This window comes from Megalops cyprinoides, chromosome 23 (genome assembly GCF_013368585.1).
Source record: "Megalops cyprinoides isolate fMegCyp1 chromosome 23, fMegCyp1.pri, whole genome shotgun sequence".
Lineage (NCBI taxonomy): Eukaryota > Metazoa > Chordata > Actinopteri > Elopiformes > Megalopidae > Megalops > Megalops cyprinoides.
In genome coordinates this window covers 11,987,883-12,008,654 of record NC_050605.1, presented here as the reverse complement: position 1 = coordinate 12,008,654, position 20,772 = coordinate 11,987,883, and the positions used below count along the sequence as shown (strand labels likewise).

General features: G+C 42.4%; 2 protein-coding genes across 3 annotated transcripts in view; both read right to left on the bottom strand.

The window, feature by feature from the left end:
- Window positions 1-13,255, bottom strand: part of tfec (transcription factor EC) — a 42,897-nt gene extending 29,642 nt beyond the window's left edge. For both annotated transcript variants that reach the window (XM_036517940.1, XM_036517941.1), the window contains exons 1-2: window positions 13,202-13,255; window positions 4,118-4,330 (exon numbers count right to left, since the gene is read on the bottom strand). In XM_036517940.1, the coding sequence (XP_036373833.1) occupies window positions 4,118-4,300 (183 nt within the window). In that variant the 5' untranslated portion in view covers window positions 4,301-4,330; window positions 13,202-13,255. The remainder of the gene's footprint in view (window positions 1-4,117; window positions 4,331-13,201) is intronic.
- Window positions 13,256-14,528: 1,273 nt separating this feature from the next.
- LOC118770377 (carboxypeptidase A2-like) lies at window positions 14,529-20,054 on the bottom strand. The gene is made up of 11 exons (XM_036518010.1): window positions 19,990-20,054; window positions 18,960-19,041; window positions 18,229-18,363; window positions 17,949-18,047; window positions 17,621-17,722; window positions 17,205-17,306; window positions 16,769-16,879; window positions 16,245-16,335; window positions 15,714-15,913; window positions 15,537-15,621; window positions 14,529-14,716 (listed from the first exon to the last, which is right to left on the bottom strand). The coding sequence occupies exons 1-11, from the start codon at window positions 20,052-20,054 to the stop codon at window positions 14,529-14,531; spliced, it is 1,260 nt and encodes a 419-aa protein (XP_036373903.1).
- Between the last annotated feature and the right edge of the window lie 718 nt (window positions 20,055-20,772).

Genomic DNA, 20,772 nt, shown 5'->3' with positions numbered 1-20,772 from the left:
GTTCATTGCCGTAATTTCACGATTCCGTATCAGAACATATGTTTTCATCAAGGAATTACGCTCATTGGATGATTGCTTAATTAATTCGATATGTACACATTTACTGATTATGGCTAACTAAGCGTAAGATTCCAGCTGCCATGTCAGCCTGCCAGTAAACAGATCAGATCTGCAGACCAAACATGTAATGTCACTCTCATAGTTTGCCTCTGCAGCCAGTCTTATTATTTATAATACTTCACCGATTTAGTCTTGTTGATATTTTGAAGACGTGTGCAATTTCACACAAAGGCATGGATGATTTACAAAAACCATGCGTACTGAACAGAAATCAGTAATACTAGTCTGATACATAGTCTTGGTCTTTTGGGTAAACACAGGCTTAATTACTTCCATTACATGCACTCTTTCTTACGACGGGTGAGATTGCAGACCTCAGTGTCTTCAAGACAGTACGTAAAAGTCCACTACTGAAAGTGAGGTTACTACCCTATAGGGCCAGAACAAGAGTCCGAGTTCCCTTCATAGCAGGGTCTTGGTCCTCAGCTGGCATGGCTGATTGTGTCTCTCCTTGCGCTCAAAACTCACAGAAAAGCTACCCCTTACACATCGAATCTGTTGAAGTGGTGTCATCCTATTCAGCATTCCTTTAGTGGCCGCAGCCTCCCTGAAATCTGGCCAGACTCCAGAAGATAAAAAGGAAAAGGGTACTCAAGCTCAGGAAGAAGAGTGTAAAGCCAATCACTACAATGACAGACCCTCTATTTATCCGTTATATGCATTGCAAAATCTACTGAAGTGGATTTTACTGCTTCTGAATCGTTTATATAGCTGATGGCATGTGGGGGGAGGGGCAGCAATAAAATGGTAAACTACTTTTTGCATCAAGGCAAATCAACACACTTCCTCTAAGAAGCAAATGGATGTTGTTCTTGACATATGCAATAGAGCTTGAAAATGAGAGACCAATTGAAACAGTATGTAAAAATAAAATGGTCTTCAATAGACTTAATAGGAACAAATGGCCTTTTCATGTCCTTCCGTTGGCAGCATGACCTAGTGTGTAAAACCCTTTTTATTAGCATGAAAGTGGTGATGTGGTACTGAATGGTGTCAGCGGCCAATACAAGGGGACACGGGGTGAAGCATTACCATCAAGAAAGTCTGCCATGTTTAAACTACCAACAGCTAGATCAAAGAGAGTGAGTATAGTCTACAATAAAATGTGTTACAATGGGCCTGAAATAATAGGAAAATATAATAAAATTTACATATTGATGCGATAAATGAGGCAGCCTATGTATTTATTAAAAATTACACAGATGCCATTTTTCAAATACACTAGTGAACAGAACCATCTTATTGAACCCTTTTTATTATCATTCATTTAAAGCAAATTTCATTTCATGTAATCGGGGCAGTATGCAATGAAAATTCTGCTAACACGATGACATCTGGCTGTGAGGTTATGAATTAGAACTTTCCGCCTGAAAAGAACAGTCACGCTCATCCAGAGCTGTGATGGACTGTTTGTCATGATTACTGCCAGTAATGTCTACTAATGTCCAGTTTCCTCTCGGTTACGGGATGTTTTGAAGGGAGCTTGCACTGTATAAGACCTTACTCTTTCCGATGAAAAACATGACCTCACAAGGGACAATCTATGTAGAAACCGAGCCTCCTCCACCTCAATCACAGTTCATCTAAGGCCAGTGCAAGTTAACAAAGTTATGCCTCAAATCCATGAGATCCTTCTCTCACATTTTTTTCGTCCTCATCTGAACCCTATCACAAAGCAGATCCGACAAATTGAAACTACTGCACAGTATGGAATTGTTGATGCTGCCAAACCGTTAATGCACTGCAAAAGCTCTCCAAACCCCCCAAAATTGAAAATCAATACAATTATAGATCATGCAAAAGTAATAACCTCTAGGTCACATACCTGATATCATATGTGAGGATCTCAAACTGGGGATATTGGCCCCCAGGGGGCTCACAACAGGGGGTCTCACTGAAAATGTTTTTAAGGACTAGCTCATGATATGTGGGGACAGATTTGTTGCACGGTATAGTTGCTGTCTGTGTTGCAGACAAATCAGAGATGTAAGATCTTTCTGTTTAAATCATTTTATCCCACAGATCTTCAGTAAAGAACTGGATTGGCTAATCAGGTGCAGAAGTTTTGCATTTTTGACGCTGTTAACAATAAACAATATTAACACAGAGACTTCTGCTGCCTGAGAAATTGCATCTGAATTGTTGCAAGTTGTGCCCTTACTTGTTTCATGTACGAGATACACTAAATGTAGTCATTAGTATTTGCAGATTTTTTACCTATGGGCGGTGGATTGGTGTCCACATCAGTATAAAAGAATCATAGGAGTCACAACCAAAAAATGTTTGAGAGCTACTGCTCATATCCAAAGAAACTATACTTTACAGGAAAAAATTTATTACTTCTTTACAACCCCAGATTGGGCATTGTCCTTTTTAAATCCTCCAGTGCTCCTGCACTCCTAGTCCCAGATTCATCATTGAACAGGAGCAAAGCAGATTGCACCCACACACCTCAGACAAATTTTCACTACGGGCAGCTGGAAACCAGCTGTGTGAGGCATCCTGGGAAAACCTATCTGCAGCTCCCCCACTGTTGTACTGTGGGCCGCAGGACCGAGCTTTGCAGTCCACAGCACAATGAAGCACCTGCAGTGTCAGGGAGAGCACTGAGCCTGCCAAGATGGGTGGTCCCTGCCAATCAACGGCGAGCTCTGGCAGCCTCTGCTGTGAGGACACCCAGCCTTGCTGGGGTCTGTGTTGCCGGCTCAGCTCTGTGCGCTGAGTCCTATCACCCTCTGCTGAGTCCTCATCCTTGCTGGCAGTGTTCACCTCACCAGAGATGAACCCCGAACCCTTGCCTTGGACAGAGCCCACAAGGTTTCACTAAATGCCAAAATTCTAGTCCAGACTCTGACTCTCTCTCACTCTCTCTTTCTCTCTCTCTCTCTCTCTCTCTCTCTCTCTCTCTCTCTCTCTCTCTCTCTCTCTCCCTCCAAGAAAGAAGCAGAGAGGAGGAGCGCAAGCAGAATTCTCTGATTTAGCCCTTCTACAGCAGCTGCTCCTTCCCTCTGAACGTCTGAGTCATTTCCTGCGAAAGCCGGAGAGCACTCCAGCAACAGAGCAGGCAGCATTCTGTTTCATCTCCGCACAGCGGCTCCAGATATAGCAGGTTAAACTATTTCAATCAGTCGTACTAAGTCACAGAGCAGGAAGAAAGAAAGGAAGCAGATTTAGCTTCTGCTTCAGGCCTGGGGGTCATATTCACATATAAATAAACACACGCAGCGCATGAATATCAGAGTGAAATGATCACAGTGGCAAGGGACCGTGTTTATAAAGAGGCTTACTGGTTTGTCAGCGCTTTGTCGGGAATTACTCCAGACAATGTATCAAAAGCTGAGGGGGAGGGATTTTTAAGTAATGACTCCTAAAACACAAAAGGCCTTGTGGGTGGTATTGACCCAAATGCTTGGACATCGGTATGTTTGTTAATCACATTAAAAGGTTAAGTATAAGCAGCCTAAAGCCAAGAGTTATTTCAAGTGAACTCCTCAGCTACTACCTCTCAGAAGTCTGTTTGATATGATAAATCTAATTTAATCCAGAAAGTATTGACAAAATGTTCAACATTTCAGTCGTATCCTTCAGCAAAGTAATCACTGCAATTACCTCTTGCAGCCCCAAAAGTGGAGCAACAAAATCATAAATGTTTACTGCACTGCTGCGATTAAAGCTGTCTGCTAATAAATAAATCAGTAAATAAATTAAATAAACAGTGACAAACAAATCAATCAAATATATATTAATTATAGCTGGTATAGATGTAAAATTGATACTATGATATACTAAACAATACATAGATATTAAATAGATAGACAGATTAGTCAAGAGATAGATAGACTGGCTTAGTATGAATAATTGAACTTTAGTTGTCACGTCATCTGATATGTAAATTCTATGTGTCCAATGGAGTCTTTATAGGTCTGACTGGCAAGAGCAGCAGGTTACATTTGTAAGGAGAACCTCAGAGAGACTCAGGCAGGCAGATACACTGTACCTTCCGCATTGGCTGCGCCTGCTGCCAGGCTGGAGTGCGCTGTCTGTAGAAGCCCCCCGCGACGGCGGCGTGGGGGTACGGCTGGTGCCAGGGGGAGAGGCGCGGCCGCGGGCCCCAGTAATCCTGCTCCTCCGCCTGCCTCCTCCCCAGCTGCGTGTGCAGGCCTGACTGGGGCTGGAACATCGTCCCTCCTGCGGGCCCCCCTCTGTCAGACTGCACAGACACAAACACATACGGGGTCACGATCTGATAACCATCTGGAAGCGGCCTTCTGCGTGTCCAGCAGAACGTCACAACATGATCACTGCTGTGGCACACAGCGGCTTTGATTTCAATTATTACACGTGGGCGGATACACCTTTGTAATCTCATTTTAAATGAAATTACCCTTTTTTGTAAGGCAGTGTTTCGCTGGTTGAAATATAGCCGTTGACTAAAAGGCTTATTTGTTGAGCCCCTCACACCACATTAGAAGTATTTTTTCTTTTGATGGGACCTCATTCAGATGATCACATTTCTTCTTTGCATTCTGCGGAAATCTGCTGAGATATAATTAAAATGTAGCGATAGTAACAACAAGCAGCATGTCGTCCATAAACCATTTCAATTACTGTGTTAGGCAGAACCAGTTCATATGTAAACTGAATGAGTGCAATTTAGAGGGGCAAAAAAATGCTTCTGTTGACAGAAAATGTTATCATTTACAAATAATGAAAACTATTCACTCTATAATGACTAACAATATCTTGGGAAAATTTGCAGTCATATGCTTCAGTGCAGCAATACTGCATGGTCAGTCAGCGCTAACTCGTTTTAGTAGTGATACAAGTTCAAATCTGATCAGTTCATTACAGAAATGGCTCTTTCCTAACCCATTGAAACAGCAAGTCAAAGTAGTAAAATTGTGTGTGAAGTCAGAACTACAGAATTTATGGGGTAACAGAGGTGGAACCCCTGTTGAACTCACCAGGAAGTCCATGAAAATGGCATTTGCAGAATGGCCATTTCTAAATATGATTGTAGGTTCACATGTTACATGTTTATGTACTGCATAAAGTAGCATATTGCAAGTTAATATGTTAAACACTTACTGTAAAAATATGAATTCAGCCTGTTTTGCATACTGTATGTCCTTGTAATACCCAGACAGGTAATGTGAAATCAGCATCAGAAGCAATCAGTAACACTGATGAGCTTAAATACTGGACCAGTGCTTTTCAGGGGTCTCAAATCCCATCAGTAAACCTCCGAGATACAGTATGTAGTCTGCATGGCTCCCTCTGTATGTGTGTCTATGCATAGGTTCATTTCTATATCATTTAATCAAAGCTTCGTAGAGATGTGCCCATCGAAAATTAAGCATGTTTAATGTCTGTTCTATATCTCTGATCTCTGTGCGTAATGAGGTTAAGTAATTTCCTTGTACACAACTTGTTAACACGACATTCGATAATAGACAATTCACATCCTGCATTGTTAAAATCACAGAAGCCAAATTACTTGAGTTAATTTACTTTTTTTTAAACTTGAACATTATTCATCTTGTTAACCGTATGAAGTGAAGAATACTCACTACACCAACTGTCTAAGTGTGTCCGCATCAGAGTTAATCCACAGAAGCAGCGGTGCACAGCTGGGATTGGCAGGGAAATGCACAAACGTCGCATTTTCCATCATTCAAGGGCTGCGCGGACCTGTGAGGTGACCACCAGGTTATTAATCTCCACACTGGAGTCTGCTCAATGGGGGCCCATGATGCCCGGCTTCACTTTGTACTGGCAACTGTTGCATGAACGACAAAGGATGATGTCACACTGCTCTCAGAAGCCGTGTCCTGTAGCTAATTGGCTGTCTAAGAGATGCCTTTTCAGAGCCGTGTTTAATGAGTGACACACACGGACTCCCTCGGATAAGAGGAGGTGGGGATAATGAACATGAGAATGACAATGCCGCTGGCCGGACAGCAAAAGTGGCCGATTAGGCACCGGGAGTGAGGGGGCCCCCGTAAATTACGAAGGGAGAGCGGGAGAAGGGGAGAGCCAGGGCATGGGCACCATTGAAAGGGGATTAGACCTCACCACAGAGTACTCAACAGAAAGGGCGAGTTCCCATGTGGGAACGGCGGGACTCAACCTGTTGCCGTTCCCCTTACTCGTGCGGGTCCGTCTGGAGCGAGAGCGGTCATGGCTCATCGGTATTCCCCATTGGACGGCAAGGCCGGGGGATTGTGTGTGTGTGGGGGGGGGGGCGGAGATGCCGCTCTGAACAATAAACAGGGCAAACAGAAGCGTGCTCTCTAATAAGGTGAGGGTACGACGCGGAAGAGCCTGCTTGTGAGTGCGCTCGGCGCCTTCTGACGCGGGGTAATTGGCAGGCCTTGTTCTGCCTGTCTCGCCGCTGCACGCAGCGCGACACGAGCTTCCTCAACGTCTCCCTCTCTCTCCGCCTGCAGCGCTGCCCAACGCAGTTGAATAATTGCCCTTATTAGAGACTGTTTCCAATGTGAGGAACAAATAGAGAAACAGGGGCTATGCCCTCTTATCTGCATTCCGGGAGAAGACGCTTGTGTTAGAACAATGGCCAGCGCCTGGGCTTACTGAGTCTCCAGTACTAAACTGTTTTGGACAGTTACGTTGCTGATAAGCACTTGGGAAATCAATCAAAAACACAGATAATCAAATAGCAGTGATCTTTGCCCAGCAATAATATACTGTGTTTGGATCAAACAAATTGTCCAAGACATTAGTAATGAGTCTTGGTGTCTCTTTCAGGATTATTTCACATGGAGCACGATTAGTTCAAGTTAGTGTAGAATTAGCTCAAATTTTCAGCAAAACTTGTTGCAAATGCTCAATAGCAGTTACTCTGTTTATATACAGCTGTTCTTTTGAAAGCCTGAAACTTGATTAGAAATTAAATTAGACCACCTAGATGTGGAAAGTTAAGCGTTTTGAGTAAAAGCTGCAAGTTTCAGATGGGAGCTTACATGTAGGGGTGAAGCTGTGGAACAGTGGAGCATGCAGCGAGTATTGATTCTAGAACAGAGCCGTGTTTGATTTGCCATGGCTGTTTTTGTCTGATACACTATAGAGTGATCCTGAAGACAAGAGGAGGCTGTCAAGGTATTTATATCTCAAGAGCTTTGAGGGCTTTAGAGACAACCACCTACACTAAGGCTTACTGTGGGCAATAAGCACTCTTTGAAAGATTCAAAGTGGCAGCTACAAGGGCTCTTCCACCTTTTCAAGGAAAAAAGGAAACCAACCCCCTGCTTTCCCCCAGCCGAGCCACCGAAACGCGTCTTCCCGCCGGACGGGCCGCCGAATACTCGGCGGACGAGGAGAAGGAGCCACCGTCCTGTAAAAGGCGCTTCAGAAGTCCTGCTCGCATCTGTGAAGACCGTCCTCCCCCTGTCCTGCCAACAGGAAGCGTGTGTTGTTCTGGAAGGATCTCCAAGCGGCTGTGTCACAGTCTGGTGACCCCCCTCTCCTCATTAAAACCTTCCCAGGGACAATTCTCTGTGTGGCGCTCCGTACCTCCAGCTCATTTGGAGGCCTTGTTTTGATCATGCACTGGTGACAAAAGCAAACAGTGTTTCTCTCTCTGTCTTTCAGCGGCCTGTCAGGCTTTGTCACCGGCCTTTCAAGTAAAAGCACCTATTTATTTGCTCTTTTCACCACTAATTCTCTCTTTGTCCTTTGTGCCTCCTGTGAAGCTCTCAGCTTGATGGCCCTGAAAGCCTTTCTCTGCCCAGGACGTGAATCAGAGAGCAGGGATAATGAGGAGACGACACAGCGGCAGACGGACTCTGCGCGATTGCCTCCGTCCCCGTCGCTGGCCGGCACGTTCTTTTACCCTTCACAGTTTCCTGCAACATTAACTGCCCCCCCCCCCCCCCCCCCCCCCCCCCCCCCCCCCAAAGCTGCCACTCCGCAGTCATATACATTGTGTGATCGCGTTTATTGGAAAGCATAGTGTTCGGTCATTTCGTTTAGATGCGATTTTGCGCAGTGAGCTCTCTGTATGTCGAGCAGGCTCGGTTCATTCTGAATAATTTATGGCATGTTTGTTTTTCTTCTCTCAGAGAATGGGTTTCGATGTAGGAATCAATGTATTAAATTCAGTCCTTAGGTCATCCTTTTAATGTTTTTTCCATTTTGTGTTTTTTATTTTTGTTCTGTTTCCTATTTCTAGCACTGAATACTTGCCACTATTACAAATAGGCCCTAATCACATCATGAGTACTTTTTCTTGATCAGCCATTATTCAGAAGGGGACACAGATGTAAAGACATCATAGAGGTAGGTAAAGTTGTGAAGAAATCGAATGCAAAATACGCACAATATAGTGTCGTACGGTACAGGAATTAGCATGCCTCTCTCCCTTTCCTCTGACCTCTAAATTTCCAGCATGAATCTGTATGCAGCTCTCCTCAGACATCTGAAATCCTGCTCAGATGCGCTTTCAGGAAGCTGCTGCGTGAGACAGCTGTTGCGTGAGATTCGCCCATTGCTTGTACTACTGTAAGTACCTAAAATAGCTGACATAAATTGAGGGGAAACTAGCTAGCTCGCATGGCAAAGGCACTGGGAGCACAGAAAGAGCAGGAGAAGACTACAGACCGCTCACTAAGTGGTAAGGCTTGGCTAATGGGTCTCTCCCCCCCAGCGAAAGGGCAAGACAAGTTTGCTTTTGTTCTCTTGTGTCATCCCCTCTGTGACCTCTCACCCCTCTGGTGCTTGCAGTTAGTTTGTGGTTTGTTGTGAAGGCACGTCTGCCTTTCAACTATTTCTTCCCGCAGCTCGACAAGTCAAAAAGCATCACTCATTCTACCTCGAAAGACAGATGATGGGCGTGTTGCTGTGGAGGTGTTCCGGAGTCCGCTCTGATTAGGGAACCGGGCGAACAATGTCAGATTGTCTGCGAGCTCCATGCACTGAGAGGCCCCCACAATCCAGCTCCAGAAGGATCATTAACAAATATTTATCTGCCCGAAGGATCGGGCCGCTTCCTGTAAACCCGCCACTAATATGAAGAGCATATATTTCTGAAGAGCTGTCAAAGCACTCCTTCTCTCCATCGTTCACCAGAAGGGCATCACAAGGGCTCTCCATCTATCACTTGTGTCCTGTATTTTTTTTCATGGTGGATTTGCATGCCAGTGCTTACCTATCCTCTAAATTAGAGAGGGGGACAGCGTGGTTTCTGCTAGTCTCTCTTTCTGACTACACTTATTACAGCTTAGCTGAGTGCAGAGCAAAAGACCTTATCACTGACCCCAGCTGTCTTTAATATAAAACCAGGAGCAGGTGCTGCACTAAATTAGATCATTACACAGCAGGTAGTCGCCTACATACTGAACAAGTAGTATAGCTTTTATCCCAAACTGTCTCTCATTTGATGAGGTGTTATAAGTAAGATGAATTATTCACTGTTGTTGTCAGATCATAATCCTGGCACATGTACCATGATCTAAAGCCTCATGTGTAACAAGCTACACTAAGATGTACCATGAGCTACTGTTGCATGCATATCATCCACTGCACAGCATTTTGCTACACAGATGTTTGTTTCTCTAAAATTTTCACTAGAGGTCGCCATTACACAACATTTTTTTTTAGTTGTGATCCTATAAACCTTTCCAAATATCATACACCAGACTAAATTCTAATAAATATGTCTCTAATAAATATGTCACTAATAAATACATTACCAACATGTTTCTAATGTAAATGCATGCACAAAATGGGTGTGCATTAACTGATTGCATTCCAAATTTGCAGATAACCTTCAGAGGTAGATTCATTCAAACATATTTTTAACGCCATTGTCAAGCTCTTTAAATACCTGATTAATTTTATTTCATATGGCAGGCTATACAGTGACATGCTTATTGCATATTCTAGAGAGACATCAAGCTCATAAATCCACAGCAGGGACAGGAAACCATGTTTTAACTTTCAGCAAATCCACAGCCAGTTTAGCCTGTCCATTCCCTGGAAGAGAATCAGCCGCTTTGATTAAACAGCTCACGTGCTGAGGCAGATAAGCTTGTGGTCCTACCAGACCAGAATTGTCCATCCTTGATTTCCAGTACAGCAGGTCTCTGCCTGGGTGGTCATGTGATGATGTATGTAATGTAATAGCATTAGATAGCCATGTCAAAGTCAGCAAATGTAACTATCAGCACTGACATTTCTGCTTCATCATTGTGGTGAAAAATTTCCCGCAGACATGCCCTCTGACTCATAGGGGGAACATGATCTGTGGTCACTTTTGTCACAGCTGACAAAAAAAAGCTAACTCCCACTCTCTGACTAGCCATGCTTGACTAGTTTAGTTGTTCCTGTTTTGAAATGAGGAATGTTTCTAGCTTAGAGTTAACAATGAAAGAAATTGAGAATCGATACCCTATATAAATAAAACAACTGAACAGGCCTTGTGTACACCTCCCTCTCTCCCACTGCACACCTCTCTCATATAGCATACTGCACACCTCCCTCTCTCCCACTGCACACCTCTCTCATATAGCATACTGCACACCTCTCTCTCCCACTGCACACCTCCCTCTCTCCCACTGCACACCTCTCTCATATAGCATACTGCACACCTCCCTCTCTCCCACTGCACACCTCTCTCATATAGCATACTGCACATCTCTCTCTCCCACTGCACACCTCTCTCAAATAGCATACTGCACACCTCCCTCTCTCCCACTGCACACCTCTCTCATATAGCATACTGCACATCTCTCTCTCCCACTGCACACCTCTCTCAAATAGCATACTGCACACCTCCCTCTCTCCCACTGCTCACCTCTCTCATATAGCATACTGCACACCTCTCTCTCCCACTGCACACCTCCCTTACTCAAACTGCACATCATCCCCTACAGCCCACTACATACCTCCCTCTCTCCCACTCCACACCTCCCTCATATAGTCTACTACTCACCTCCCTCCCACTACATACTTTCCTTCCTCTTTCTTCATACGTCCCTCTCTCCTATTGCACACCACACTCATATAGGCTAGTGCACACCTCCCTCCCTCCCTCCACACACCTCCCTTACTCAAGCTGCATACAATCCCCTACAACCCACTACACACCTCCCTTCCTCGTACTGCACACCTCCCTCAAACAGCCTACTACACACCTCCTTTCCTCCCACTGCACACCTCCCTCAAACAGCCTACTACACACCTCCCTTCCTCCTACTGCACACCTTCCTCATGCAGCCCACTGCACACCTCCCTTCCTCCTAGTGCACATTTCTCTCATAAACCCTAATACAGACAATCCTCCTAATGCACACCTCCCTCATAGTCTGCTGGACACTACCCTCTTTCCTACAGCTGTTAATTCTGTTCTTTAATTCCCAGCAGCCCAGGGCATTCCTGAAAGCACTGAAATGGGGAAACAGGCAGCATTGACACTGATTGTTGTGGCTTCTGTTGGCATAACTTCACGCAACTTCTGCTTTATTGCATCCTTCTGAGACCATTCACTGATGTGAAACATCACACATTTTAGAGTTCACGTTGTGCTGTTTTTGTTTAGTCATACCCATCGTGACTCAGTTTCTCATGTGCCCGCTGCGGCCACGCCACTCTCCACCTTACGCTCCTCGTAGAGCTACAACGTGCGCAAACACAAACGTTTCCTTTCTAAACACACACACGGGACGGCACGAAAACCCGTGACAGTTTTGCAAGCAGCTGTAAGTCCAATGGAGTTTCCTGAAATTATAAAGCAAAATATCTGGTGACATTCAGAAAGGGGAAGTGTCCCTAAAAAGAGCCGTGGAGGGCTTTCCTGCTGTGTCATGGTCAGAGGAAGTCAACAGAAACAAAAACAATCTGCTCCGGCACTACGTAACATCGTAAAGACTGCATAGCTGTATCTCACCATGCCCCTTGCCCAAATACCCGTACTATTACTGATCAAGCCACTGGACACTGCTGCTCTTTGGCCAGAATACTACAGGATGTAGCAACAAATTATCTTTGCTGTCCAGGATGCTGTAAATGCCCTCGAAATGAGGTAAAGTTTCGGAGACTCGTGGAGATTTGTAACTGAATCGTTCAGACACAATTGTTCACTCTGTACTGTGAGTGAGTTTTATCATCGATATTAGCAGGGCAATCAACTGAGTGTATATATAGAGTATATGTAAGTCAGAATTTACAACAGCAGCCTGTTAATTTAGTGTCAGATTCTTACCAGTATACAACTACATTATTCCGTACTGGTGATGTCACTACATGCTGGTAGCAGTGGGTTAAAGTAAATTTAATGGTCAGAACTGTATAGAAACACTGTCAGTCAGTTCGACAGCTCACACATTTAACATTACCTTCTTGCCAAATGAATAGTGTCTGTTTTTAGAATTCTAATTAAACTTCCAAGCCGGCATTATCTGTGCCCAGACGATGAGCAGCGAGATGAGCAGTGAAACAGCGGTACTGTACATAATATAATTAACAGTCAATCAATGACATTTTTCAATGGCATTATTATCCTGTAGATGATGATGATTATAACCTCCTACAAAACACGAAATCGTACTTTGCTATACCACTAGAACGTTGCAAAAAACGGTTTCTGTTCAACAATAAATTTTAAGTAAAATGTTTACGGAACTGTAATTGAGATTCTATAATTGAGAATCTATTATTGAGATTGTTTACAATTGTGGTCACTTCTGAGGGGTCATCGTCGACAATCATACTGAATACAACACAGGCATTTGAATTACTTTTGCTGTTCTGTTTTGAAACAAAAAATACTGAAATGCACCCCTCAATCAATACATTAAATTTAGCAGTTGGTGACCTTTGCAGTAGTATATACAATCCAATGCAAAATGCTTTGAGGGATTATCTTAGTAAGTTATTTCAACCTAAAATGTTATAAATAAGTGTTATCAAATAAGTATAAATATAATACTTGCTATATATTAAGCCCTTTATACCAGACAAACATTTCTCAATTAATATTTGTGTCCATTGATACATAAGTGAATCAATGGCAATGCCATGGCATTAGTGTTCATGTGTGCTGATAAATGAGTAAGTGTGTTACCTGAGATCTGAATGACAGCAGACATCATGGACCAGGACTGTAGTCTGAAGTATCACTGGCCATCAGCATTTTCAGCTGAGGGGGCCTAAATATAAAGCAAAGCCTATTTCCTCTTTCTGTCTCTGGAACTGAGTGCAAAGGGAAGTGGCTTCGCCAGCTCCTTATACCAGCTTTACTTTGGAATATAGTGTAGATTAGGCTATTTCTATATTTCCATGTAATTATTTCATTTTAATAATGTAACATTTGGTTATAAAAAATGTCAACTCTTTGTGCAGCCATTTATTTTTATCATCTCAACAGAGCAGTACTATACACACATATACACTACACACACATACACACACACAGGTATGAAGAGAGCAGGTGGAATATTTCATGGGTTCCCTTTGAGTTTTCTGCCTTTGATGCATATCACACGTCCTCTTTGGAAAATATATACAGAAATTCCTCAAAGAAAACTGTAATGTTATCAGATATATTTTGGAATTTAAGATTCAAAAGCTTTGACATACTTCCCTATCATACCAATCTATCAAAGCTCTACCACATATACAAGACAAGACACTTCTGTGCAATTGCTTAATTCATACTTTCTAGACGGAAGGCGTTCAGTTTACTTTTGAGTATTATTCATTGTAACTGATGAGGTGTCTTGCTATCAAAATACTTAATGCATGGATTGTCCTATGTTGTAATTATATGGCAAAGAGTGTGAGAGTATAAATAAGTGAAGTATGCCATAATATAAGTGGCCAAAATTACTTAATCTCTGCCAGCGTGGTGAAAACATCTAAAAATAACATTTTCCTGACTCATCAGATCAGCTGATACAGGAATTCTCATGACTGATATGTTCTAGGGTGGTTCTCCTTCTTAGACACGTAAGGCGCTCAGAGATAAATACAGCTGTAGATAGACAGATAGATGTACAAATTGATAAACTCTGTAATTACACTTTGTGGTGAAATGTCTGTAAAACCCATGTGGCAAACAATATGCCAACTATTGTCCTCAGTGGTACCCATGTATTGTTATATTAGTGATAACATTGTAATGAATGTTTTTATTGCATCTCAATAATATGTTTCTACATATTATTGAGATGCAGTAAAAAATGCAATTGATGCAATTGAGATGGGAAATATTAACAACATATAATATGTTGTTAATATTTCCCATATTGTCCTATATCCTAAAATCTCTTATTCATCTCTCAAACACTCTTTCAGTTTCAAGGAAATACAAAAACCATGTCATTTTCAACACTTTATTGAGGGAAGTGTAAGGCATGTTCATGTCCAGATTTTAGGGGTTGTGGCAACCCTTAGTAAGGGTGGTCTCGAACATATTCCATAATATTCTTCAGAGCCAGCCAGGTCTCTGAGGCGGTAGGAATTATCTGATTGGCTGGCAACAGGAAACCATAGCGACCTGTGTCACGCAGCTCAAAAGCGAAGGAGTACTTGATGCCATTGTTGTAGGACCAATCAATACTGCCCCCACTTGCTTGATCTGAATAACGACATGAAAAAAATCCATTTCAGAGATCAAGCAAAAAGCGTATAATTCTTATCAAATGTAGACTGATTCGTTTATTTATCTCAGTCGTTTTAAGTTCCAAGGGAAATAGAAGAGGTTGGACGTATACTTCTCTAGAATATCACTAAGAGCTCCAAATAGGTGCCTAAAAATCAAGTCATCTTGAAAACACTTAGGAATTCAAATGTGAAAGTTCTTCATTAGTGATTTCTCCCAACAATTTTCTGTCTGAGAGGCTGAAATAAGTGGTTAATCAAGCCTGAACACTGTTCAGTGTCTGGGCTGAGGGAGGCTGGCTGGTATTCAGGCTAAACACAGACTGTCAAGATCCCTGTCTGTCTCACTGCTCACAGACGTCAGGGGTCAACCAGGCACAGGGTGCGGCCGTCTGCTGGACAGAATAGGGCTCTTGTTTGCGTGCAAGGTTCATGCTTCAGGGATGCACTTCACTCAAAAGGATTGATAACTTAAAAATGTGCCTTCCACAAATGAATGGTATGCTGTTGTTTGGGGCAGTGGAATTCTGTGAGAATCTACTGACAGATGTCATAACAAAAATAGGTGCCTGCATAATCAATGATGTTACCATACACCTACCCACTATACTTAACTTTTTTACCTTTTCACCCTGTAATTTACACTCAAATGCTAATCCACTGCCTTTAGTTGATAGCAGTTGTCACGGATGTTAGATTATCATATAGAAATTGAAAGTGTCAGAGTGTGGAGGGAGAGGGGGAATGGTCCACGGAGGGACAAGGGTCAGATCTCCCCAGGATGGGGTGCTACTCACAGATGATCTTGCAGATGCTGCCCACTTGGTATCTGGTTCCATACAGGGACCCCAGGGCCTTTACCGCCGATCTACCCACAGAGTCCTAACAAGGGCAGCAAGTGAGAGAATCAGTGAGAAGCAGGCAGGAGGAGGCCGCCAGACAGGGGTGTGGAGGGGCGGGGGGTGGGGGCATACCAGCTCGGGGGCATCAGGGACGTCATTGCAGGAGTAACCATAGGGGTACATGAGGAGCTGAGAGTAGGCGTGGATGGAGATAAAGGCCTTGAAGTTGCCGTGGCTCTTGATGAGGTCCACCACGTTCTGGACCTCCACCTCGGAGTGTGCAGAAGGGCCGTGGTAAGAGTCGGAGCAGGGGTTCCTACTGGCTCCGGGACCTGCACACAGCACACACGTGTGGTCAGCAGTGACTACAACCAGCTAAAGACACCTCCACCTGTCACCCTCTCATCTGGGTCAATGCCACAGGAAGAGACACACTAGACATGTGGACAGAGTGAGAGGAGATTACAAAATCGAGGCACCTGAGCTCTTTTCTTGAAAACGTTCAGTGAGTAAATTTGAGCGAATGGGCAGCCCTTTGGGTAGACGGTATGTCATCGTGAAGTCTGTTACACTTCCAGAATGGGTGAACTGTATCTATGCTTACCTGGTACCTTACTTTCCAGAGTTAGCTAAGAATGTTGAGTAAATGGAATTGATGTTTACCACCAAAGCCGGCATCCCAGTTCCTGTTGGGGTCAACCCCCCGGCAGCTAGAGCCAGAGATCCTGGAGCGAGTCTTGCGCCACATACGGTTCTGAAACAACAGGACAAACAGTTATACCGGCAGTCTCTGGATACAAATCATTCCATATTTGACTTTGTATAAGTCCACTGAAAATATTATATATAAAAATATATTTAAAAATCTGTATGCATAGTATGTACAGAAGAACTATTTATGAGATAACACTGTGGTGTGAACATACCGTGCACTACAATAATGTTGGTAGGGGATACTTTTACGAAAATATGGCTCAAGAGTAAATCTTAGCAACATTAAGTTCTAGTTATGTAAATACCTCCTGACTGTAACCCTTAAGTAACTTACGGACTGTCTGTATGTGTTCTGATGTAAGCCCCTGTGTGACAGCTACTGGGGCACACATGTCTCACTTCTTAATTTGACATTAAGACATTTCCCACAACATCAGCTTCATAGTCTATAAAGATCCGGACGTGGCACCTACGCCAGTGTGAGTGAACACATAGCCGTCGGGATTGGTCACAATCATCAGGTAGATGTCCATGTTGTTCAGGAGAGATGTGAGGGAGGCATCACGGCCATAGTCAGTCGCGATCTGAACAAATACAACAAAAGATGATTGTGTTAATTACAATAATTGGATGCATGATTCCAAAACAGAAAAAAAATCATCACCATACTCTATCAATATGTTTTGAACATGATGATCGGATATTTATTAATTCCTAAGATACTGATACAACGCAAAACTGCATTATTCATTGTCTAAGTATGTCTTATCAATTGTATCTGGCTCTTGTAATCCTCTGCACATTCTGCAGCTTTATGTCTGAGAAGGATATCAAGGGTCTATATCCACATTCAGCAAGTGTGGCCACTAAGGCCAAAGGACAGTTGACAGTGGGTCAGTGAATGCTCACCTTGTTGGCAGTCCACACTGCTGTGGCCTGAGACACCCACTCTCTGGAGTGGATCCCAGCATCAATCCAGATGGCTGGACGCTTGTCGCCCCCGGTGCTGAACTGAAACAGAGCAGGAACACTGTTACTACCGATTTGCCAGCACATTTAACCACACGCACACACTCACTCGCATGTGTGTGCACACTCATACACCAACCCATGGTGCATTCTAGGAACCAGTCTGAGACACAACAAGCACCTCACACACAGTTTAATGGTCAGAATGGGAGAGGGAATGTTCAAAATAATGTTTCTTTAGTTGAAAACACAATTCATATTGTGATTAATTGAGTGTGGTCACAAATACTGACCTCATTTTCCAAAGGAGATCAAACTGTACAACTTCATTTCAACGTGAATGAATACTTTCATACCTTAAGGGCATACATGGGACGGTTTTCATAAGAAGATCCAATGTTCACTTTGGACACCAAGCTGGGGTGGTCAGCAACTAGGGTGTCCATCCAGTTGTAAATCTGGGGAAGAAAGAAAATTCATTTTACTCCTTTGAACCGCTCTGTTTAGACTTCAGGGCATGTAATGGTGCATGCATTTGAGTGGTATTAATGAATGTACACATCCTTATGTGTGTATGTGTGCATGTACATGAGAGTGAACATGTGCATGCAGGTGCTTGCATGTATGTGTGTGTGTGTGTGTGTGTTTTATGACTTGAACAAGGGTATCAGGGCATGGATTCACCGTCTCCAGTGTGTGATAGGCTCCGAAGTTGAAACTCTTTGAACTGCGTTCTCTCATGGTGTTCGCCTCCATGTCACTCTGTTCCTTATCCAAAACTTCCTGAAACACATCCGGTGAGCAGCTCAGTCTCTCATCTTCAGACTTTTCATTTCACTTTATTCCCATCAATGTGCTGTGTTTTGTTGAGTGGTGTCAGAACAGACAGAAGTTGTAAAAATGTTGAAAATAAAAATGTTTCCCTTTTAGATGACAATAGGACGTGGCTCTGTGTCTAACTTACCTGTACGTCTTTGATCATAACAGAGTATGGGATGTCGTTTGATTCCAGGAAAACTTTGACAGTTTGCAGGCTGGCAAAAGGCACTCGGATGTCTACAGGCAGATCAGAGGAGACGGGGTGAAGCCAGAAGTCGAGCTGGGAGAAGATCAGAAGAGACGCCACTTCCGTTAAAGCCATTGAGTGCTGGGCAGTGACTTGGATTAACTTATTTTTTTATCTTCTTTTCAGAATCTTGAATGGATGAATGTAATATCAGTGAGGTTTACTCTTCTTCCAACAAAACAGACATGCTTTTTATTCAGCCACTCAATGTTTCATTGTCCTTCACAAACTGTTTTTGTCTCTATATAGTGCAGTAATATTATTGCATAATATTTTTATGTCACATATAAGAATTGATAGATAGATGTGTGTGTGTGTGTGTTTGTGTGTGTGTGTGTGTGTGTGTATAATGTATTGCAGTACACTGGAAACAGTTAAACAGAGAATCAGCAATGCTTACGGTAACTGAGAATTAACAACCAGTAAAAAGATGACACAATTACCACAAACACCCACTCCGCTTTGTTGAATGTGCTTCATATTTTTTTTATCTCACAATGTGATCTCAGCATATTATTGTGCAATGTAATGTTTCCCCTGAAAATAAGGATGTAGAAGTTTTGTTTCTTGTGCGCCACTTGCTTTCGTTAAGCTGAAAGAAGATATGCATCCCAGCACGGCTTCTCTACCTCTAAATCCTGCTCTTCCTCCAGAGACTGCAAAAGGCCAAGTTGCTCCTGTGATTTCACTGTGATCCTGAGTACCTGGTCTCTGAAACAAAAAATGATTTCATTTATGGCATTGCAGCTGTATGTTTATCTGTAAAGATACAGACTTTTGAATGCCACATTTTCACATTTCAGATTTCCAGATACTAGAAAAAGGAATTACTTCTAATGAACTGATGCATCTTAAGCATTAAGATGCACTAAAATCATTATCATCCGTCGGTGTGCATGTTTCTTAAAAATTGATCATGTTCCTCTTAAATTAATCAGCCCCTTGGGAATTTCACAATGTAATTGTACTTCTTTATAATTGAATGTGGGCCTACTAATTTCAATCTAAATTAGGTGTACAAATGTATTGAACAGATTTGCGTAGTCAGCCAAAGAATATCCCATTTCTGTAATTTGTTTTTCAAGGGGCTTGATGGTATCGTCACACGTGCAGTTATATCTCCACCCAGTGGTCTGTTTGATTAATGCTTTTGTGTTAATAGAACATAACCTGCCATTCTAGAAATATACCCGAAAGTATGTTTGTGATGATTCACCCTGCAAAAAGAAACAATTAGATTGTTTCTTAAAAATGAAACAAATAGCTTCTGCATTTTTTCGCATTTTATTATTATTGATATTATTATTATTACTCATAAAATAATGCCTTAATGGCATTAATACAAATACCGCTTGTTATGTTGAAAGTTCTCTGGATTTTTTTCCTAAAACCAATTAAAAAAATAATATGTTTAAACAATTTGTAATGAGTTTTTAGTGAATAATTCGTGTAGCTGATGTGCTTTTCCAATGTAGTGCAATGCACCCAATAATGTATCTTTCATAATGATAACCAATTGTATTGTGAAATTCTGTACAACAGCCCATTGCACTCTGCTTGATTGTAGTGCTTCAGTTTTGTAGTTTTTTCCGATGTGTGACCTCCGAACAACGAATTTACATGTATGCTTTTCATGTATAGTTTTATAAGTAGACTTACCCGATGAAGAGGGTTTGGCAGTGACCTGCCACAAGTAGGGCAAAAAAGAACAAAACTCCCCTCATTCTGTGGCGTATCGTGAGCACGGTCTTCGGAAATGTGTTAATACTAGGGAGGCTACTGTCTTTATACAGATGATAACATGTGCTAAATTCCCAAGGCACTGTCAAATCACAATCAGTTCTGATATGGTACACATGTATGTTTTTCCACTTTGAGTCAACATAGAAATGTTATTTTTGGAGAGAACACGAAATGTCGGGGCAGTGCCTTATGACTGATCAGTAGTTACCAGGTGGCGAATTAATAATGTTTCACGCGCTTTCAGACACGTAGACTGCTGTTCACATGCTGTGAATTCAAGAATTTCATCAAATTGCATGTACTTGTCATTGAACATATATACATACATACACTAAGAGCATTATTATTATTATTATTATTATTATTATTATTATTATTATTATCATTATAACAGTGAAAGGAAGTGTATATTGATTGTTGTAGCTGTACTATCAGAACGAAACTATCTAAGTACAAGGATCTTGAAACTGAGATCAAAAGGATGTGGGGAATGTCCACGGAGATTATACCAGCCATCCAAGAAGTAGGCTACAGAAGATAGCCCTCCAATGAACAGCGCACATTTTGCGGAGGGTGCTCTCCATTACATGAAATATAGCACCCAAGGAGCATTGTTTGGACCCGGTTCTATAGATGTACTACAAGGTGCAAGAAAGAAAATAATTATGTTATAAAAATGTTACTGTAATTGTTTGTAAG